The 23,946-nt window shown below is 39.2% G+C and overlaps 1 protein-coding gene across 3 annotated transcripts in view; it reads right to left on the reverse strand.

The window, feature by feature from the left end:
• Nucleotides 1-23,946, reverse strand: part of Nebl (nebulette) — a 356,298-nt gene that overhangs the window by 91,508 nt on the left and 240,844 nt on the right. The window contains exons 3-9 of one of the 3 annotated variants that reach the window (XM_076939538.1): nucleotides 22,024-22,216; nucleotides 21,262-21,335; nucleotides 19,817-19,904; nucleotides 19,642-19,713; nucleotides 11,628-11,732; nucleotides 9,420-9,530; nucleotides 3,763-3,873 (exon numbers count right to left, since the gene is read on the reverse strand). The exons of the other annotated variants lie outside the window; for them this stretch is intronic. Coding sequence (XP_076795653.1) covers nucleotides 3,763-3,873; nucleotides 9,420-9,530; nucleotides 11,628-11,732; nucleotides 19,642-19,713; nucleotides 19,817-19,897 — 480 coding nt within the window. The 5' untranslated portion in view covers nucleotides 19,898-19,904; nucleotides 21,262-21,335; nucleotides 22,024-22,216. The remainder of the gene's footprint in view (nucleotides 1-3,762; nucleotides 3,874-9,419; nucleotides 9,531-11,627; nucleotides 11,733-19,641; nucleotides 19,714-19,816; nucleotides 19,905-21,261; nucleotides 21,336-22,023; nucleotides 22,217-23,946) is intronic. 3 annotated transcript variants of the gene reach the window in all.

Genomic DNA, 23,946 nt, shown 5'->3' on the forward strand with positions numbered 1-23,946 from the left:
CCTCCAGTAAAGCAGTGGATTCACCAACTGTCTGGCTATGGATTGGGCCCTGTCTCATCACATTCAGCTGCCCTGGCCTCATGCTTATGTAATCTGTGGTTTCTCAGCCCCCATGTATTCTCTCCTTTCAGTATGTCTGTTTTTGTTGCACACAGGACATGTCCTTCATAGGTTTCTTCATTTATGCAATGTGTTCAGTGTGTCACATGTTGTGCTAAATAGTTTATGTGCATGAATTCTTTAAATTCTCATCCCATCCCTGTTAAAAATTTGTCTAGACTTAACTGGGCTGTATCAACACTTCCTTCTAGGGATGGAACCACATCCCCCAGAATCCCCTTCCTTTTCTAGGTATGGGTTAGAATGAGCTGATAGATGGAAAGTTCACAGGATTTAGAAAGGAGAAAAGAAATTGGATGCTTTGCTCTCCAAAGACAGGCAGACACAGATGCAGGGGGTTCTCATCAAGCTCCTCAGGATTGTAGAATGGTCATGTGACCCTCCTTGGTTGGGGAATTCATAAACTGATCAAAAGTAAAGTCTCCACAGACAGTCCTTGGAGGGAAAGTAATGCACTCAGAAAGGAAGGAAAGGCTCCACAGACGATGCCAAGCATTGTGCAAACAGGCAGGCCCAAAGGCAAAAAATCCAAACAGACTAGAACCAGTCACTCTGACAATCTATCGAGGAACCAAACAGTTCTTGGTGAGGCAAAACCAGACAAGAAAGAAGACTTCTTAGTTTGGTGGAGGAGAAAGGAGGAATACTGGCTACAGAGGACTAAAAGGAAGGTCAAAGCGTAATGCTCTAAAAGAAACCTTCTATAACCATTAAAAATGTCGCTATCAGAGTTGATAAACACTTTCTTGTTCACAGTTCAGTCTCATCAAACCACAACTTTCTGCAGTGAGAGAAGTCATTCTAATGACTCTTTCTGAGAGATGAACCAAATGCTTTTGATGCTAAATCCTGAAACATTGTTATTATAAGTCCTATGGGAAACCTCAAAAAACCATAATCATTGTCCAAGTATCATTTTGCTGAATTTTCTACAAGCCTTTTCACTTTCTGAAGGGATCAGAAACTTAACTGCTTATAAGTTTTTTTATTAATCTTAAGAAAATGCATATGTCATGCTTAGAAAAAAAACATCAAGTTATTGGATCGATTAGTAATACAAACGTAGGAAAGCTGTCCATTCCAGTCATACCACAACCTATAAAACTAAAAATGGCTACTTGTGACGCACTTGGCTTACAGCAGAACGACTGGTGGTTCCCATCTATGTAAGGTTGGTGAGAAGCAATAACAGAACTGAGGTTCTCATTACAAGTCCATCTTCTGGGGGAAATCACTGGTAAAAATACCTCTAGTTTCTCTAATTATATTAGAAAATGTGCTGGGGGCAAATCCCTTAAACTATGAAAGGATTTAGATAGGCCAGGTTGAATCATTTTTGGATGACAGTATGAACAAGAGAAGGCTTTAGGGACTTTTTTGAATTTGCCTCTCTGATCTGATACCATTTTCATATTTATTTCATAGTGACCCTTTAAACAATTGGACTTCTTTTTATTGGTCCTAGTTAACTGTCATATCACCTTAAACTCTCAAATCACCCTGCCCTCACAGCTGGAGGAAGGCCAGATAGGCCTGCGATTTCATGAAGCAAAGAGACCTCTGGGGAGCTCTTTAATTCTGTAGTCTCCTTTAAAACTTGAGTGAACCCTTAGAGGTGAGGACCACTGCTTGCCTCCCTGCTTGAGAGAGATGAGAGCAAGCTCTGTGCATAAGTAACTTGTCCACAGTCATTCACACCATTTGGCAAAGCAAACATTTTCACCATCATCTAAAGTCAAACTCCTTTTCTAGTGTGAGCTCAGTGGATACCATCACGAGAGCTATGGCTTTTCCTCTCCTTTGACCACTCACTAACATTTTCGTTTATGCAAGAAGTTACCGCCACCTACCCCCACCCAAATACTACCGTTAGTCCTTAAAGCTTCTAGTGTTTTGAAGATGAAAATCTTGTTGGACTGTCAGAGTCTTTTGCTTATCCATAAATATTTAGAAAGAAAAACTGAAAAAGAAATCACTCTCTTTGGACCACTGGAGAGCATCCTAAGAAGTAGGGTCAGAGAAGAAGCAGCTACAGAGGCTCCAGAGTACAAATGCCAAGTCTCTCAGCTAACAGCTCTTAGAAAACTGATGTGAATATACAAAAAGGTAACAAGTTGACTTTCACTGTTTATAGGATAATCTGATTCACTTATTTATCTTTATTATTATAGGTGTGTGTGTGTGTGTGTGTGTGTGTGTGTGTGTGCACTTATGCCATAGCAGGCATAGAGGTCAGACACAAGTTCTCTCCTTTCTACCATGTGGGTGCCAGATATCTAATGCAAGTCATGAAGCTTGACAAGTGCCTTTACCCATAATGCCCTCTCCCTATTGACAAGTGCCTTTACCCATAATGCCATCTCCCTAGCCCCCAGCTTCAATTCTATATTGAGTCACTTATGTCCAAACAGTGAAGTGACATTCTCCATTGCAAAAGAGCAACGTTGCTGCTAAATTCTACTAGAAAATTCTGTATCACAGAATTCTGTATCTGTTCTTTGGGCTGAAGTTTCCTGGAGATAACACTTTATGTTCTATAACTGAAGCAGAAAGTGTCCTAGCTCTCCCTGTCCACATGGCTTCCAAGGCCTGCGTTAAATTTCATACTACGAGGACAGCAAATGTATTATTCTATGAGGCTTGACTCGGGAAGAATATAAACTATCTCAGGGTGGAATACAAATATCATCTTCACTTTAAATCTGAGTAAATAGTCTTAAACAGTTTCTAAATCCTATTATATGTACAAACTTTGCAAGTAAAGGTTGAGCCAAGTCGGCAGAGGAATGTAAGTAAACATATTCTCCTCCCATAAGTACACAGAATTGAATGGAGGAGAAAAAGGCTTTATGCTCTGGTTCCTCAATCCCTCAATCACAGACCTTTTAAAGGAAAAGAGAGTTAAGATGATAAACCTAGGTCCTAGGATAGGGGACTTCAGTACTTGAGTCTCGGTGAGCAACAGAGATAGACAGGGATTCTGTGGATCTGTGGAACACCAGCCTCAACCTGAGCACACCAGCCCACTATGGAACTCCCAGCCTTGCATTCAAGTTCAAGGTTTCAGGAGAGATTATGCTTCTTGGCCATGATGATAGAGGAAAATAGTAAAAGGCATGGAAAACCAATGAAGGAATGTGTTGTCTTTAATCTGCTTCTTTCCTCCAGCGCCTGCTTCTAAGCCATTAGGACCCTGCTTTGATAGTTCATATCTATTGGGTCTTACATGTAATAATTTGAACCTGATAAGTATTCCAAAAGAAAGTGCAGTAGGCAACCTCAAAACAAGAGTTTGTAATTCCTCTGGGCCACTGATGGCCTCTGGGCTTTCTTCCAGTGGCCCTGCCATTCTGGAGTAGAGACCATGAACTTCCCCATAATTTCAAGGAAGTTCAGTAAATGCTGATAACCAAACTGGCCACGGAATTCACACTTGTCTTATTCAGATCAAATTTTACAATGCCTGACATGTCTCACAATGTAAAGGTGTTCAACAAGGATTTAATGACATTCACCATAATAATGCAAATAAAAATGTTAAATCCTTGTGAATAGCATGCTGTAATCTTTTAATTTCAACCAAATGTTTCCCAAATCTGTTATATTTTTTTCCAGAAAATTTTGAAGAGTGAGTTTGCTTACATTACTCTGGTGCCTGTTGACCTCCATGGCATGTTTGACCTCTGGTGGTTCCTTCATGTGGGCATAGTCGGAGGAGCCTTTCTCAGCCTCGTGCTTCTGCTTGTAGGCAACCTTTAAACACACATAGGGATTAGATCCACTTAGAGCTGTGTTAACTCTCGGCTTTAAATTCCTCTGTTTTTCTGGCTGACAGTTAAATTTGCCTGAGAGTCTGTAGCAAGATAACAGCCATAACACTCCCTTTCTCATGCTGCAGTTTACAGTCATAACTCAAAACTTGCAGTTTATCTCTAAAAAAAAAAAAAAAAAAAAAGCACTTGAACAAAAGATTTTTAAAAAACCTCAATTTTATTCATCTGTCTTCAGTCTTGACTGTGATTTGAGGGAAACGTCAGCAATTGAGAGCTTGCAGGGTTACAAATATCTAAGGTTTAAATTTTGAGGGTGCAATTCACTAAGTGGAGGGCAATTAGAAATGTGTCAAAGTGAATCATATACTTTTAAAGATATATTTTAATTATATTCAACTGTGTGTGTGTGTGTGTGTCTGTGTGTGTGTCTGTGTGTCTGTGTGTGTGTGTGTATGTGTGTCTGTGTGGATGTAGATGCCCGAGGAGGGCATCGGATATTCTTGGAGCTAGAGCTCCAGGTAGTTGTGGGTGTGGGGACGAGAACTCTAGTTCTCTACAAAATCCATATGTGCTCTTACCCATTGAGCCATCTCTTCCGTGCCGTGGATTATTTACTTTTAAATGAAAGGCTCTGATTTCATAGAGGCACAAATGACTGACTCGTATGATACGGCAGATGATTTATCTTTGTTAAATTCCACAATTAGGGAGAGAATATTTAACATACAGCCACAATTTTCAGCTAGGTCGGGCCTAGACGTCCATAAGGATGACATCATCCCAGTACATCCCAGTACTGTCCATTGATACCATTTTTGACTTGCTCTGTATGGGCTCAAGAGGGGATGTTATAAAGATGCCTCAGGGAATGGCGCAGCCAAACCTGACAATAAAACTGAGAATAAAGAAAGTCAAACAGTAAGTCTTCCCTTGCTCTCAGCCCCTATAATCATCATAGTTATTTCCTTCACTATTATGATTTTTGTATAACCACCTATTGTCTATCTTCTCATACTGAAATACACAACTGTACAGTTCTCCAGTTGAATTCCACAATAGCATCTAGAAAAAAAATAGCATCCATGACTACCTGACCAACAAATTAACAAGTGAATAAATGAATGTGGGTGTGAGTGGGAATAGTAATAACGGGAAGAAAGACAAGCAAAATCAATTTGAGTATTCACTAAGAGTCGAATTATGACAAGCATGTTAATGGAACGTAATTAATTGCTTGATGTAAGGAAATAAAAGCCAATAAAAATAAATACCAGGACAGTACTCAGCAAGAACAAAACAGGGTCTACTTTCAGTGAAAAGAATGTAGTTAAACTTAAGGAAGACTTTGTCACCAATATGAGCTCCGTGGAAGCTATTTTGATATCTTACACATCTTTTAATATCCTGTGCTTATCAGAGTAAATAACACAGAGAAGCGATGTAATAAACCTTTAGTAAATAAATAAATAAGTTTATTCAGCATCCTCATAAAGCTAGAGTCTTCATAGGAGTTTGTAAACAGAACTGGCTACCCACTTAAGTTTGTACGCAGCCGCCAACAGGATTGAAGTGGTAGCGCTATTCTTCATGAACAGCCGTTGGCTCTTACTGTTTAATATGCTGTCTAGTGCAGTTCTTGACATCTCAATGGCCTCTCTGGTCCTGCATTTAAGTTTTCTTGAACACTTCTACTAAAAGAGCGTTCAACCTGGGATGTGGTGCACTCTAGACATCATACGCTCTGTTAAAAGTTCCTCCTTTGATCAAACCTCCAACTTGTGTCTCCAGAGCTGATCATTGTAGATGCATGGCAAGAAACTATCAGACACTACAGAGACAAGCTTCGCTGGCTCGAAGTCTCCACACTGTTCATGTGGACCAAAGATCTGAACTTCTGCACTTTCCAAGCTGCTCCCAAGATGCGACTGCCAGCTGACCCACCTCTTTCCTAAGGTACCTAAAACGATCTGACTTCATTCCATGAGAATTCTGTAATTAAACCCCGGTTATAATCCTCCAAGTGCCAGATGATAGTAACACATCTCTAGGTCATTCCTCTTTTGTCAGCCATGTGGGAATTTCTTATAATTGACATGTTTGCGTCTGATTTAGTCCCATCTGGTCAGGTTCTTGGGTCCAGTCCTCTTATATCTGGTTGATTACCAAGAATCAAAGACAGCTCTTCATATATTCTAGGTATAATCATCTTGCTGTGGTGTGCCCCTCTGTTTGCTCCAAAAAAATATGTAATTATGACAAGCATCTTTACATTTTCAGTAATTACTTAAGCGAGAAACCTCCACACAGGTTGAGAGTCCATTACCACAGTTGCTTACATTTTATATTATGCCTCTGAGGAAATGGAGAGTTTAATGAGTAGCCAAGTCTATAAAACCACGAAAACTTGTATGAGATCTGTTCTTCCCTCTTAAATGAAGAGAGCCAGCATGCGTCTATCTCTTCTTTTGATGAATGCTTGCTATATTCTGCATTTTAGGCTGAATTCCACATTCGTGACTTCATAAACATAACTAACACAGCCAGCCATTTTGTGAGTTATCATAGAAATAGTGACTCATCCAGAAACAATTTGAAAAGGCACTCTTTCTTAAAGAGGATACATAATTTTCTACTTTCAGCTTCAAAATAGTCATTTCATTTATAGCTGCTACTAAGCACTGCTTTAAAAACCGAGCTTGCATCAAGTTGGGAGCAGCTGAACTTTAATTTATCATAGCAATTTTCCTCCTTTAAATAGCTAGTGGAAATGATGTCAAGCTTATAAGTTTTCTGATAAATTAAATTTTTTTTAAGGATTTGTCATTTTATGTTTCCCTAACTTCAAACTATTTTCCTGACACTTAGAGAATGTTCAGAACAGCGTGGAGCTGCACAACCAAATCAGAGTATACTGTCAATAGTGTCAGATACTCTATATAAACGTGTTCATGTAGGTGAGATTTTTACATTTGTCTTTTAGTAGATTTTGTTTTGAAGTTGTGATCCTATGTACCTGAGGCTGACCTTGAACTTACTATCTTGCTAAGATGACATTGACCTTACTATATTGCTAAAATGACCTTGAACTTTGATCCTCCTATTTCTTTCCTGAGTGTTGGGATTACAGATGAATGCCTAGTTTCACTTCCAGTAGATGTTTGCAACACACAAACACACACACACACACACACAGGACACCTATGAACTGCAGATACAGAAGCCTATAGCCACCAATGATACACATATAGAGCATAAGTCTGCTCTGTTCCCGTGACAGTTACCTGAATCATTTCTGTGGTACAGAAGCATTCAGCCCTGACCTGGAAACAGTCATGCAGACAAGAATCCCACAGATTTAAGGCATGTTCCACCCCATTCTTGAGTTTCTTTAGGGTCTTTATTTTTATATAACTCATAAATTGGTCTCCCACAAGCATTAGGTCTTCCTTTCTCTCATTTCTTCCTATCAATCACACTCTATAAGAAAGTATGAACCTAGTTTAATTTCCCCTTCGAGCTAGTTACTAGGTAGAAATAGCTACTTTAGTGATTCTGACTTACAAATATGCAGAAGAGCTATCAACGTGTTTAGACTTCAGAAGTGTAAGTCTTCCTTAAAGTGAGCCAATATAGAAGACATTCTGAATGTGCTCTTCTCTCAAATTCCTTATAGCACATTCCAAATTAGAACACGCTGCTGGTTTTTATAGGACTAGGCATTTTGTTTTCTTTGTAGCACAGACGACAAAATAACAAACTCGGGTTAAACATTCAAGAGCGTATGCAACTTCAGAGAAGAGTTAGTTGAAAGGTTAGGTGAACGTGGCTATAAAAGTAACCAGAGAGACACTTGCTGTTCAAGTCTGAGGATGTCACAACTCTGATCCTACATAGCCACAGTTAGAATTTAATTATTACACGCCGACACTTGAAAATAATAATACATCTTTCTTCCCTTTTACTTCCAGGAAAATTCAGAGTCACTATCTTAACAGCAATAACAGTAATAGATGCATACAAATCTAAAGGGAGATGGTTACAGTTGTGTCAGCCTTTGAAATGGAAAATTCAAAAATTCTCTCTTAGAGCAAGTTCAAAGTTAATCACAGGGGATGCGTTCATAACTTGTCATGTGTAACAGGTCCATCTATTTTGTCTATCATAAGAGAACATGGTAATGATGCATGTGGTAACTTATTCTAACAAAAACATGACCAACTCCAAAACTCTATACTTTAAAAAAATCTTAGAACTCAAGTATCCTGTGTTAGTTTGAGTTTCTATTACTGCTGTGAAACACCATGATCAGGGCAACATCAGGAGGAAAAGGTTTGTCTGACTAATACATCTACAGCACTGTTCATCATTGAAGGAACTCAGGAGAGGAACCCAACCACGGCAAGAACATAGAGGCTGATGCAGAGGCCATGGGGGGGGGGGTGCTACTGACTGAATTGCTCACCATGGCTTGCTTCCTTCCTCTCAGATAACTTTAGTTTGTACATTGACATAAAACTATCCAGCACAAATCCCAAACTATCACCTCACTAAGCGCAAACATAAGAATGCATTCCTTTCCTTTCTTGCATAATTGTTACTTGTCTCACAGCAAATGTTGGGCTGTAATTATGTGCTTTGTTAAGTAGCCCGTATCATCAACAAATAGCTAAGTGACCAGATGTTGGCAGGGCAACTAAAAGACATACTCATCACAGTCAGCCATGCAGAAGCTTGCTGTCAGATGGTTTTAGACTCATCTTGCACAGTTGAGATAGATTCACTGCCAAGCTGAGGACACATTGGATTTATAATATTAAATTTATCATCAGATCATGATATAAACAATACAATGAGGCACACAGCATCAAAATATTTTAGTTGGAAATTCTGTGGCTAGAACGTCAGGAGATGGGGAACAATTAGAATGCCTTACCTGTCAATCTTCTTTAAGTAAAAAAAAAAAAAAAAGTCATCCCCCTACACTCCTAGACTCAAAAAAAATTTTCATGATGATAGACCTTCCATTTTTCTGCAACTTAGAATCACTAAAATAGCTCCTTTTATATGCTGGAGTCCCTGGGTAATGGCTGTAGATCACCTAATGGCAAACCCGTGCCATAGGACAGGATACTCTGGAAACACTTGTCTAGCAGAGGAAGCGTGAATTTGTGCATTTCCCAAATCCACCCATCACCTGTTTCCCTGACTTTGTAAATTCGACTGAAATGTTTTTGGCTTTGGGGTCATATATTGAATCACGGACTCATCTGACAGTAACTATCAAAAGTCCATCTATGAAAGTGTCTGGATGATATTGGAATCGGGTTTTTAAAGAGCAATGAATGGGGCACGGAAAACCAGACAGGTGACCGAAGGCTGCTTTCAGTTTCCATCATTTCACATTTGATAATTAGCAGTATAGACCAGTTGCTTGCTTCCAACTTCCGTTTAGTATGTGATAATCAAGATAAACAATTCTCATAAAATGACAAATACCCTCCATAAGGTTACAGATTTGAGACATACCTCACTCTGAAGCTGGGACACCTCTCTTGCAAAGACACTGTCAATGGTGGCAGGCATGTCCTTATACAAACAGTTGGAAAGATCAGCTTTAATGGTACCTTTGTATTTTGCCTAAAAGAGGAAAAAAGGAAAAGAAATATAAGCATTATTTTTGCAATCATGAATATAAAAGAAAGCTTGCTTTAGAAACACAGTTGATTTAAAACACCTGCAGGCTATTTAAATGTATGTCAAAAGATCTGATGGATATATTCTAAAAGATAGAAATATATCCAGTGCATTGAGGGAGAGCTTTACATACAATCTGGAAGGACAGAGGACAGTCCCTGTTTCAATCTGTGCATTTCTGAAGTCTGTGTGTTGACGGTTTCATGCATTTGGCCAGTGAACAAATGGTCTGAGAACAATGAGATCTTCTGAGCCACAAAATACAAGTCATTAGAATTTACTGCCTAGACCCTAAAGGCAGACAGTAGAGATGACCAGACACTGGATGATGACCAGACACCGGGAGGGCTGTGATGTTGGATAACAGGAACCCAGACAATGGGGTACAATAAATATGTTCCAGGGTTCTCTACAGAGCTGTGGGGTGACCATAGTTCACAAGAGATTGCTGTTCATTTTATGAAAAACTGAAGAGGGGAGCCAAAGGCTACAGACAGGAAACAAGGACAAGGAGAAAGAGACATTAGCTCCCTTGATTGGCTCAGTACCTATCATGTGTGAACTGAAACATCATTCTCAGCCCAGAATTTTTATCTGTCTCTGCCGGAAAGTTGTTGTTAGGAGATAAAAATTTGTTGACTATCTGTTCTCACCAGAACACACTGTACAAATGTTTAATGGTCAGATTAGATCATATGAACACATATAATTTATAAATAAATAAATAAATAAATAAATAAATAAATAAATAAATGGAGGAAAAGGAGGGTTGTTCCTTTATTAAAGCCTTCTTAGCTTCCTTTGGACACAATAGAAGGTGGAGGCTCATTCTCTCTCTCTCTCTCTCTCTCTCTCTCTCTTTCTCTCTCTCTCTCTCCCCCCCCCCCCGTGTGTGTGTGTGTGTGTGTGTGTGTGTGTGTCCTCAGCCAGCACTGACTATGAACGAGCTCTGGCGTTACTTGAACAGACAAACACTCAGTCATCATTTCCTCTTGGGAAAATTAGGCTCGTGGGAACATGACAGGAAACCACTTGTAATTTTTCTCTGCAGTTAACTCCTTCAGGAACATTAATCGGTCACAAATCGGGAACACTAAGAGTTTCTCTAATAGGATAAATAATGTAAAAAAAAATAAATAAAAGAACCACGATTCTTTATGTGATGAGGCCTCAGGAGCCCCCCACGTCCCTTCCACCCAGAGCTGATTTGGGTGTTGATTGATTGATGGAACATATCTTTCACAGGCCTTTGTCCCTGTAAAGATTCTGGTAATAATAACAGAAAATGGACTGATTTTTCTCAAAATTGTATCACATTACTATATAATCCTGAGAGTATCATATTTATCTCTTTCCAACACTACTTACAAAACACTAGAGGTCAGTCATTTACAATGCTGCTTTATTCGCTCTCTTTTTCAAGTTCATTCATAGACTAATGCAAATCCTCAACACAGAGATTATGACAGGGCACATCAGGATCCATTGGGGACTGAAACGCCATAGAGAAGCCATGTGACTTTCCAGCTGGAAACAGAGTGTTTCCTTCGCTCTGGCTTCCTAACCAGTGCCTCTCTCCAGCTAAGTCTCATCCCACTCCAAAAGAGCTAATTTAAAGTTATTTCTAAAAGATGGTATGTTTGAAGGACTTCACTGACAAAATTTACTTATTTGTAATATGGTATTCAATTATGTACCTCAAAATACATCGTTAGGAAGTGAATAACTTGAGAGACTTCTAAATTAACTAAGCTACCAGCCGCTCTCCTATATGAGTAAAAATATTTATTTTTCAAGAGTAATTCCACATAAAGAAAGGATAACAGTCAAAATGTGCATATTCAATATAATAACAAAATAAGCCAGTGAAATACAGTAAAATCAGTTTACAGATATTAACTTGGTTCATAGTTAGATAATGTAGATATGACCAGTATTTAGTGTTACTTTCAAAACTACTCTCTAACTGTAATGTACATTTTTATTTATATAAGCATAAGAAAGAAAGCCACATTCCATCTAGAGGTTTCTAGATCTTACCTCAGAAATAAAAGCACCCACATTTTTCACATGATTTAGCACAGGTGTGTCAGTCACAAACGTACACTTGTCCTTAGACTTTCTGTAGTCTTCTTTATAATGGATCTGAGAAAGAAAATAATGGATAAGGACCAACTCTAGAGAAGTTTTTCTCAACAGCAAGTTAAGCGACTCAACTTCACTCCAGATGTTGAAGTGAAGACCGACAGGATGCTGCTCCAAACGGCCATTTCCCAGGTCCAGGCCCACGCTGCATAGGCAGGGCCACACTGTGAGGGAGAACTGCACTCACTTTCCCTATGCAAGCATCAGTCATGCAGCATTAGGACTCCATGCTGAGGGCCCCGGGGAAACAGCTTGGTAGGTGAAGGTCCTTGCTCTACAAGCATGGGGACCAGCACTCAAATCTCCTGAACCTACAGAAAAGCCAGAGAAATAGTTCCAGCACACCTACATGGAGGTGTAAGGCAGAGGGGGAGAATCTACAGAAGCTTGTGGGTCAGGGCTGGGTTGAGAGAGACTCTGTCCAAAACCAAGGTAGAATGACTCACAATCAAGATTGTCCTCCTACCTCCACATACGGGCGGTGTCGCATACCTGGCCACACACATGCACAAACACAGATACACAGATACACACATACGTTCACACATACATATCATTCACATATTCTCTCTCACATACATACACTAACATGCACACACACATGCACACACACATGCACACACACATATCATTCACATATTCTCTTTCTCTCACACACATATATATACACATACATTTGCACACATACATATCATTCAGATTCTCTCTCTCTCTCTCTCTCTCTCTCTCTCTCTCTCTCTCTCACACACACACACACACACACACACACACACACACACACACACATTAATGCACACCCAGGTCAAACCAGGGCCTATTAGCCGCACATTCTGTAGCTTGAGACTGCTGCCTACTCTAAGATGGGAAACAAGAAATCCTCAGAAAAGATGCAAAATATTGAGATGTAGAGGACGAGACAAGAAGAACATATGACTTTTAACACTGTTGCCTTTACAGACTGGATCAGAGAAGGGGGCTTAACCTGTGGCCAGAACAGGCCTATTACTAATTGATTCCCTCAAATTCAACTTCCCTAATTTATCAGCACCAGTGCCTCCCTCTCACCCAACCACCTCTGCCCAGAATCTTCCCAGAATGCTTTCCAGGTGGTACAGATCATTCCAGAACACCACCGTGCTGTGAGTGGGCAGGTCTACCAGAAAGCCTTCTGGGGGCTTTGGTGAACATGCTCAGTTTTCTCAAATTCACTGGCAAAATGAATCACTAGCAAGCACTACTTGGAGAGAGGCCAGAATTACTCTCCTGTTGGGGGCAGATTTCACATGATACATGAGCTCCAAAAGTATCAGGAAATATAGAGAAATGCCAACAGTGTCTTGCTGACATGTTAACTGCTGGACAATCTAAAAATTGGGTAGGGCAGACTTGAGAGAAGCTAAGAGGCTGGCAGTAATTTACTGAAATTTATATTATTCTGTAATAAAGTCATGTTTATCTACAAAAGACTATAAATACTTAGGCTGGAAAACTGTCCCAATTCACATGATAAATTATATGGTCTTCCTAATTATAATTTAGATGTAATGTTTACTTGTACCTACTGCCCAGCTCTTAAGAGGGCATGATTAATATTGATGTAATGGACTAACATTCCACGGAGATTCTCCCATATGCAAATCTGACTTGAGGGGTCTAATCTGACCTAACATGTAAACAGATACAAGTACAGTAATTTCAAAATTCTATAGCCCACTGCTATGTCTCATAGATATTAACACCTCACACTTGCTTTATTCATGAAATCAACAGGAGAACATATTTATCTTATCTGAACACTAAATTACATTTTTTTTCTTCTCAAAGATTAGCCATAATTTAAGGTTCCTGAAAATCTCTCTCCTCAGTCACTAGTAATTAAATCCTTAATGGCAGGATGATAAATACCAGGCTATTTTGATCACAGGGGGAAAAAGTATCCCTGTTATATAATTAAGTGTGAGAAAAAATAGCCTATCATTAGGCTTAAGTTTGGCTCATTATTTTTATCTTCTGCCACCATCTTTCCCATCAGAGCCACATTCTTCACTACAGTGGTATGTGCTTATGACTAGAGGCCTTCTGATAACGCCTGTCAAGGGTTAAATACTGAGGACAGGAGCTGGGGATAAGGGTGAAGTATTTACTTCCTTTGTTCTGCAGGCAAATAGTTCAGCCCTGATGGCTAGGCTCTATGACCTTCTTTGATCTTTATTAACAAGTGAATACATTTGCATTTTTCAATTTCAGATGTATTTTAAAACTAAGGTCATTTGCCTATTAGTGTTCATCACAAATTTTATAATCACATACACACACACACACACACACACACACATACACACACACCAGGATAGGTGCTAGGTTTCTGATGAATGTTTGTGTCTGTGGTTTCCAGTGAGTTTATGTACAATCCCTAATAAATTTCACAGAATGCATAACAATAAGTAAATGTTAGTAAGCTTTTGCATAATTAACTCTATTACATATTTGTAGGATTCCTATGTCAGTGTGACAAGAAATGATAAATGAATGAAAACAACATCAGTCAACCATGGAAAGTTTCATCAAATACAAATCACCAAAGAGATGGCTATTTACAATCTTATCTACCTGTTAGAGGCTAAGACCGGCTCCATCTATTGGTGAGATTCCCAACCACATCCCTTCACTCCTAACACACAGACCAGAAGGGAACTCAACCTCAATTCTTACAAACCAGGCACAGCTGCACCACTTTCTTTGGCCACTGATTGGCCTGGGAGGGTAAAGGGACAAGGAGGCCAAGGGTCCACTACAAGATACTTAGTGCAATTTTTCCAGCAGAGCGTTTAACATTTCTGGGCTGGCAGGAGAAGCTTTGCACAGTCATGCTTCTACTCCCCCACCCCCTGCTCCACCATAGGGGGCAGTAGTAGTGATGTCATGAGGTAACAACCCAGGACAATGAAGAAAAGGAAGGAGGGAAATGAAAACGGCCATGTCGTGGAGACAGAAACACCTACCTCTGGCCTTTACTTGCGGAGAGAAAATAATCCCCACTGCATTAAGTAAGTTCTTGCTGTTACTTGCAACCAGCTGTCTCACAGGAAACATACAACCCAACATACTTTCAAATTAAAGGCAAAAGTAAGACATTGTTGCTGGTGTCATGGTCAATGAGATGTCCCAAACATTTACTTTATCCTTTGGCTTCTCCCACTAATCCCACCATGTCGCCACTAAAATTAGAAGGAAATTAGCTCACAGTTGCTTCCTGTTCCTCCCCACGGCTCTTTCGGTGAAGACAAGATTAGCTAATGGCTCAAAGTAGATGACAGATGTGGAAATGTTTGTGACTGTCTTCATACGTGCATGCTGAGCTAGAAAGTCTTTGCACAAAGGCAATCACATCCGTCAAATTCAGTTACCCTCTAGAGAAAGAACTACAGTTTGATCCCAGCTTATGAAGTAGCTGGTCATGATCAAAGTCACTCTCCAAGGTTTTCTAACAGTCCAGCTTTTTCTGGAGGAGTAGCCACAGAATTTAATGTTTTCATCATTGGAAGGCTCTGTCCACAGCAAAGAAGTTCATTTATCTGAGAAAACTGTCCCCACCCCTATGCAGGTGAATTCCCTGCAAGCTGTGAAATAAAATATCGAATCAGGCTGTCCACTGATGCAGCCTAGCTCCACACAAGGTCATTCTGCTTCACTTACGTGAAACCTACCAAAGATTCCTTTTAGGGTTACGGGTTGGGTTGGGTTGGGTTGGGTTGGGTTGGGTTGGGTTGGGTTGGGTTTTATGACTGCCTTCCAGAATGTTACTAGACCTGAGATTCTGGATGCTCAATCTAGTGGACAAGTCTAGTTGATGCAAGTTACTGATGAGGTGTTTAATATCCAAAATCAAATACCGGAGAAGATTTTAGTTAGGGAAATAAAATGTTACATGCTTGAAAGGAAAACTAAGAGGCTGCCCTGCCCGGGAGACAAGATGTTCTTCAGGGCAGAGATGTGAGTTATATAGAGGAATCTCCATGGTGTAGACAGCTCAAACACAAAGCAGAAACTAGATGGGAAAGACATGGGGAAAGGAAGGGGGAAACAATGGGGAAAAAGAGGTGAGGGGCAAGAAAGAAAAATGCTTTTCTGATTCCCAACTGGACCTGAAAAATGGCATCCTCTCTGTCGAGAATGCCACACAGAGAAATCTCCCAGGACTGACACCAAGCCAGACTTGCTTACCATTTCTACATCTGGTCGGGGAGGGGCCTGGACAGAGCAGTGTCTCCAGGGCATCCAAGGCTTCTGATGACCCTGACTCTCTGAGTTAAAGAGCAGGCTCACAGAGATATGCCTCAGATACTCTCAAGGGGTGAAGGAAGAATGCAGGGAAGTTTATTATTATTATTATTATTATTATTATTATTATTATATTATTATTATTATTATTATTATTATTATTATTATTATTATTATTTCATCCATTCCTCGCCAGCTCACGATCATTCAAGCTGCTATAAAAAACAACAGGCCCGAGCTATCAACAACAGGTCAGAAATTAGCATTGAAAAGGACCCTGTTGTTGCTAAGTCTGGGAAACTCTCATTATAAGGCACACTGGGAAAGAAACTAAGTATTGTCTCATTCAGACTTCCAAGCTGCCTGCAGCTGCACTGCCAGGCACAGTTCTGATTATGATAGTGCTATAGAAACGTGTGAGGCCAGGAGAGATCTTAAGAAGAGTAATTGAACCAATGGAGGGCATATAAGGTATTTGGGGCGAAGGAATCCGTAACCCCTAATGTCAGTGTTAGAAACGAAGTGGAGTACAAGGTGACTGGACTTATAGCCAAGCTCTGGCTTTAGCTAGCATTCTGCTTGACCCTTCCCCCCCCCCCCAGTGCTCCACAGGTGGTCTTGGACAATCACTCAACTTCCAGTTTGCACCTGTGAGTTAGGACATATAAGTCCTATACAGAGGCTTGCCAATACAATATAAAGGCTTGTGTGTGTGTGTGTGTGTGTGTGTGTGTGTGTGTGTGTGTGTGTGTGTGTAGTGCATGCAGCAAGGAGGAAGGCCAAGGCTTCAGGGTCACGCTGACCTTGTCTCAATCCCAGGGAACTTGATAGCTGAATGAAGAGCTCCGTCTCCAACACATGACGGTTCCCACAAGCTTTAGGGTGCAGGGCTCTGCTAAGTCAGAAACTCCCTTCCCTCCAATCTCACTCAGTAACAACTCTAAACTCAGTAATATAAAACAAAATTGCCTTAAAAAAACAAACAAAACAAAACAAAACAACAACAACAACAACAAAAAAAAAAAAAAAAAAACCTAACAGAAAGCAGCTAGGAAACAGATGTCCCTTCAGGACAGGATGGATGATAAAGTGACCAAAGCATTTGAAGCTTCCCTTTTGATTTTGACATGATGGCTGACAAAGACTCGTGTCCTAAGTTAAATGTGGGGCACCAATCTAGTCCTTCCCTGTTAGAAACACCATAAAATACAGGCTCAGTCAGGACTCAGTCTAGTTAACATGACAAAACATCAGTTTTATACTTATTATTTTAACTCAGTGACTGATGTGTTTAGACAACCAGCTGGCTATGCTGCTATACCGCAGAGATGAAATTTTCAAACGTAGAAATTTTGTTGATGTGAAGAAAAAGAAATTTCAAATATAAGGCCATTTGTCCCTCATAAAAGTCCTGATGTTACTGAAGAGGAACAATTAACTTTCAGTTATAGTTAACTGAAACTTTTAGGAACATAAACATTTAATTTATTCAGTATTTGTTTTTACTTATTTATTTTGCAGTTGAGACCCTCGCACATGCTAGACTCACTTTCTGGTACTCAACTGAAATCTCAGCCCTAATATTTGGTATTAAAATGATGGTGTAAACCCTTCCTTTAATTTTTATTTTGGACATTAGTATTTTTTTCAGAATCTTTATTGATCCATGTAAAAATTCTAGCATCTAAATGAGTATCTTAGTGAATTCTACAATGAAGTGAAATGTGAGCACATAGCCAGTCGTGAATTAAGGGACAATAATCGTGTTCTAAATATTTGAATTAAGGGACAATAATCGTGTTCTAAATATTTAAGTAGTACAGACCTTCCACCATGAAACATCAATCTACAATAAACAGAAATCTCTCCCATGCATTTGATTTCACTTAGAGGAGAGAATGGCGTGGTGCTGCCAGTCACCAAGTGATAAAAAAGGCATTGTGCCTCCCTACAGGAAGGTTCCTAAGTCACCAATAAGTAATCCTCCGCAAACCACTCCAATAAATCACCTGCCTAATTAGAGCTGCAGCCCAGCAATAATTATACTTCAGTAAAAACATATCAGAGCGGGAAGAGGCACCGTCTCCAGAGCTGGCTTTAAACGGGGACATGGCTGTTACTGTTAGTGTGTGAGAAAGTAGTAATCTTTACATGGATATCCACTCCAAGAAACAACAACAGAGTAAAGTGGAGAGGCTCACCTCCATCTCCTTGCTTCTAAAATGGAGGAAGGGGAATAGAGGACCCACCCTCACAAGCAACAACACCTGACACGTGGTACTCAATACATCTTAACTGCCACGGGTGTCAAGGTCATTGTTATCACTGCCAATGCCTTATTATTGCAGTTTACAAAAACTATTTCACATGTTAAATAAATTATGGTTGTAGCTAAACAATAACACAAATAAATAAATGCTCATTTAAAATTGAATTCTATCACATATTATGCCAAGAATTTGGGAAGTATGCCCATTTCCATCAACTACAAAGGTGGTCAAAAAAGATTTTTTAAAAAAGTTACAAATAGAGTGGCTTAGGGTAGCTAGCATTTGTCAGTCACCAGGGTGCTTTGAAGAGTAACTGAAGCATTTTTTAATGTACATGTCATCTTAGAACCATAAACATTACACATGAAGAGCTAAAACCACCAACCAGCATCAATAACATTTCCAAGGTTGACTCTAGCACACTGACCTTGAAGAAATAACCAAAGAACAACACTACTGCCTAGGAAACAAACTTGCAAATGACAAATAACAGTTGCAGGGGGTTTGGCGCTCAGATCCCTGAATTTAGACACAAACACACTTCATTTCATAGAAGTCCATGGTTTTTAAGCGGGCATTTCTCTTACATTGTTTATGAGGCTCTGGTGGCTGATCAGGACAAGTCAGAAGTACTCTTCCTTAAGCATCTGGAATTCTAGTTTATATATTTATCATGTATGTGTACATGTTTACGTTAAAAACCTTTGGATTTCCTTAGAATAGCATATTAACAAGCATTAGTTCCTAAAAACAAAAATGTCTCTTTTTAAGGATATTATCATGTGAACCAATGTTCGTAATATACAGGTCCATTAACACACACACACACACACACACACACACACACACACACACACACACTATACTGCAAAAAAAAAATGTTAGACGGAATTAAAGGTACATGCATCTTCATGATTTGGAAAAGTATTACATTTGAGGGAAACTTCAGATGGCCCTCAGAATGTTAAGTACTATTCATTTAGGTAAAGATCTTCCATATTGAAAGTCATTCACTTAGAGATCCTTCCAAGACAAATCTTATCACTCTGCTAATTTTAAAGCCTTAGGGATCCTCAAACTGGAGCTTGATAACACAACACCATGCAATTTAGTATGATTGCACGACCCAGAAGAGACAGGACCTGGATTAGAAATGAGAACAATTGCTCCAGCAAACATTTCCTGCCTATATGACCTTGGCGAAATCACCTAACAGGTCTGGACTCAGTTCAATGATCGAGAAGATGACAATGCCGTAACTGATGACCTCAGGGTTTTCTCTCCAGCCCTGTGACTCTACAACACAGCCATTCCACATAAAGGAAGCAAATAAGACAAAAGTCTTTAAAGCCACTTACGTCACTAATGAGCTCGGTGCACTTTCTGGCCAGTTCCATGCTTAGGTCTTCAATAACAGGTTTCAGAAACACCTAAGTGAAAATTCAAAAGAGAGAGAGAGGGAGAGAAAGTCCGATTTTTCCTTGTCTGTTAAAGGACTGAGTTCTGTGTTTAAGTGAGTTCTTTCTTGCTCACCTTGGCTTCCTGGTTTCCTTCCTCCTCCACATTTTCTTCTTCAATTTCCTCTTTTACATCCCCTGACACAGGCAACTTCATCTTTACCCTATCAAGATATTAATGCTTTCAAACTTGTGTCTTCTTGTGGACTGCCACACCCGTGAGCTGCAAACTCTCTAGAGCACTGGAAGCAGCAGGCTTGCCAGACTTTATCCCTGGTTCATGTCACTCTTCTTATCACTTTGGTGTGTCAGTGAACACCCAGGATCCTCGGGGTCTGCCAGGCCCAGCCTAACAAGTGAAAACTCTCTCCTGAGTCAAAGCTCAAACTAAAATCAACCTTCTTAGAATAGTGTAAGAAACCCAAGACAAAATGTTTTATCTTTACTAACTCAATTAATTTAAAAAAATGATTAAAAAATGGTTTTAAAGGAACTTGACAATTCTAGAAATCTACTCAGCTATATCACCTAAGATAGCACCACCTAAAGCCTGTTATCCCAAAGATTTCTCAAGTTGGTCTAAATAAAGCTTCCTCTGGAGTGTCAGTCATGGCTCTGTTTCCATATAGAGACTCTGTACCATACAAATTCATTTCATTAACTTAAATTAAATGTTTTATGAGATTTTAATGTACTTCTTACATCCCCAAAACTACTCACTTCACATTAACTGATTAGAGGCTAATAATTTATTACAAAAAAGCCCTTTGAACCACTTCAAAGAATCTATTCTGAGTTAATTACGACTGCTAATCTCAAATTAGGGAATACTGTACCATATTAATTGTAAACATCATTAAACATGAGAAGTTGAAGTTAATATATGTTGATATATTATTTAAGACTTCAGGAAACATCGCTGCATTGGAAATAATCATCCTCTGCATTCTTGTCATTGTGTGAATTTTCATGAACTCACTAGTATCTTTTACAGTCTCACTGTATCCCACACTTAGAAAACTAAGAAATCACGTTATCGTATTTGTTGTGTGGACTATCTTATTAGTTCAATAACTAAGCAAACTCTTCTCACAATAAATTCTTTATTGTCTATTTAAGCAATTTTAAGAATCTGTCATCCCTGATATGTTAATTGGGTGTTTAAATTTTAGGATAAAATTGCTTTTTATAAAAGTATTGCACATCAATGATCAGTGTTAGAAAAATACCTCATGGTGACTAATTAAATTAATTATAAAATAAAGTTTTATCCAAAACAATACTTCATTCCAATATAGCCAAATATATTTTTGATATATCTTATTTTCAATTTATTCTTAATCAACTATTTTAAACTAATTTAAATTTTAAAAAACACCACTGAACTGCTATGGAGGTAAAATAGCCATTCTGAGGCTGTGGAGCTAGCTTCATGCTACATTTTATATACTCTTAACTACTGAATATGTATCTCTGTACATATCCTCATCAGTTTTTAAAAGAAAAATGCCCCAGTCTTACCTATTAAGTCATTAGAATTCTGCACAACCATCAAAAACATACTATTTCTCACATTCTTTTCCAAAAGGCAAAAACTGTAACACACACAAAAAAAAGGTTGATAAGACCAAAAGCAATGATCTAAAACAAATCTATTCAAGAAACCTGTAAAGGAATTCCTACAGCTGTCAGGATGAGTGTCACATACCACAGTGACACATGCAGAGATCTGAGCTGACTGTCAATCAAAAGCCCTACTCAACTTACTAAATCTTTACCTTCCAAAACACAAATCCTGTCTGCCTCATCTCTCCCCATCTCTTCCACCTACTGTTGTCTCTTAATGGCATCCAGTACCCTCTGTGAAATGTGACTTAGGAAAACACTGTTATATCAGACTGTCTTCTACATGATTTGTTGGCTTTCTCATGAAATTGTTTGGATAGAGGTCAAATTAACAGCATTACAGACCCCACTTAACCACCAAATGCCAAAAAGGAGCTGTCCCCAGAATGCTAAATTGGGAAACTGAGATAACAGCCAGGTCGTCATTCAAGTCTACTGGAAGGTTTTTTTTTTTTTTTTTTTTTTTTTTTTTTTTTTTTTTTTTTTTTTTTCCCGTTTGTTTAGCTTGTCCTGCAAGGAGAAGAATGTGTAATCTGTAACAGTTTCCCTCATGTCCTCCCCTCAAGGCGTTCTCTTTTATAGAAGCTCTATGGTACTACCTTCAGGAATGAAATGCTTTCTATGGATGAATAATTTCTATAAACTTTTCTTGCAAACCTTCAGACATATATGGAAAAATTGCTGCCAGCGCTGTCCAAGATGAACCTCTCAGCTTCCACTTCAGATGACAATGCTCGTGTTGCTTTGGGTGATGTCCGTTTCCATAGTGAATGAATGCGTGCATGAGGCTTGAGCAGTGTCTCTTCTCACTTCCAATCTTGCTGTGAGTTCTTAATGGTTCTTCACTGGGCTGCAAGAAAAATAATCAGTCAAGCTTTAATTCACAAAAGTTTCAAAGACACAGCCAAACACCACACGTAATATAAACATGTTAGTTATTTTTCTTTCGAGAGGCCAGAACCAGGATTTAAAAGCCACATGGATCCTTGGTAAATCTTTAAGGTTTGTATTCACAACCAATTTAGGAGATGGGAGCCAAACAATCACAAGTTCATGGCCAGCCCACGCTACCGAGTGAGTTTCATGCCAGGCTGGACAACTTAGTGAGATTGTGTCTTTAAACACTAAAAAAGATGGCAAAGAACATAGCGGGTTTATTACCAAATTTGCTTGCTTCTACGCAAGGCCTTCTGTTGGACCCCATTGCTGACAACCATCACAAACCCTCACTTAGAGTGTTTTCCTTCAGAGAGAACAAACTGAGGGCCAAGGACAGTGAACTATTTGCTTCACTTGCAAGGTGGTATGGTGAGTACTGTGACTAAGACTTAGTGCACAGTGATGCTGCTGTGCTGACTCTACCCCAGGTGAAGGAGAAACAGCGCTAAGTAACACACACCCTGGGAGGAAAAAAACACCTCAAATCTTGCTGGATGAACTCTTTAATGGACTTTCTGGCAAGCCACATACACCATTACTTTTGACTAAATGCATCTTCTTTTCATTTACATAAGAGGATAATATAAAATTCATGTCAAGTTTCCTCTAAAGATTTTAAGCCCTGATTTTATCACAGTCAAGCTTTTCTGTCAGTAGGTCTAAAATCGGACTTGGGGAATTTTTTAAAAAAGGATTCTTTGTGGGTAGTTATTATGTTTCAAAAATACCTATCCTTCTTTTTTTTGTAAATCCTAGTTTAAAGTTGTATACTAATACATGCTTTCACCCCCAAAGGGAATATCCCCACAGTTTGCTAATCCGCTGTCTATTTTATACTCTTCACGTACATTGTCTACATTTCTATTCTGCTCCTCTCTCCATGAAGTGATACAGAATGAGACATAGAAACATGGGAGATCACATTCCTCGTGGTGAAACCATGGAATTCCAAATCTGGCTCAACCATGCCTTCTACCTCAGATCCTTTCATGCTTCCCCCGCCTCTGATTTGGCATAAATTAGAATGGGACTTTCATAAAAGGTAATCACTGAGATGCTCATAGTTACAAGATAAATGTGCATAGTTACAAGAAAAGCACCAGGTTCGAAAGAAACGGTCTTTCAAAAGGTGAAGAAGGATCTCCCTCAGCAGCCTAGCAGTAGGAAGATAGGGGATAATTTGTGTAATTATAATTTCGAAGTCTCCTAAACTTTTAATAGTATGGTAATTGCATGTAAGGACATACAATTCTGTAGCAGATGCCACGTATGTAATGACAATGTGAAGAGCTACAACCCATGCCCAAGGAAATACATCTGTACCACCCTGGTGACTCACAGTGCCTCGCCATCCTGAGTGTCCCCAATGTCCCAAGCAACAGGAGTCTTGTTTGTTGACAGATGCCCCACACTTATCCAATTAATTTCTCCTTTCTTTTCTTCATAAGTGTGTTCTTCACTGTTCTTCAGCATAGAGGCAATTTACTTACATAGAAAAATTTCTAATAAAGTATTTATGATAAATTGCAGTTCATTTCTGAGTTGAGATTAAAGATACCAGAAAATATGATGCCTCAAACCACAGGATGCTTTAGATTACAGGCACTGGGGAATCAGCAGAAGCTGGAAAAGTTCTTCTTT

The sequence above is a fragment of the Arvicanthis niloticus genome, chromosome 8, assembly GCF_011762505.2.
Source record: "Arvicanthis niloticus isolate mArvNil1 chromosome 8, mArvNil1.pat.X, whole genome shotgun sequence".
Taxonomy (NCBI): domain Eukaryota; kingdom Metazoa; phylum Chordata; class Mammalia; order Rodentia; family Muridae; genus Arvicanthis; species Arvicanthis niloticus.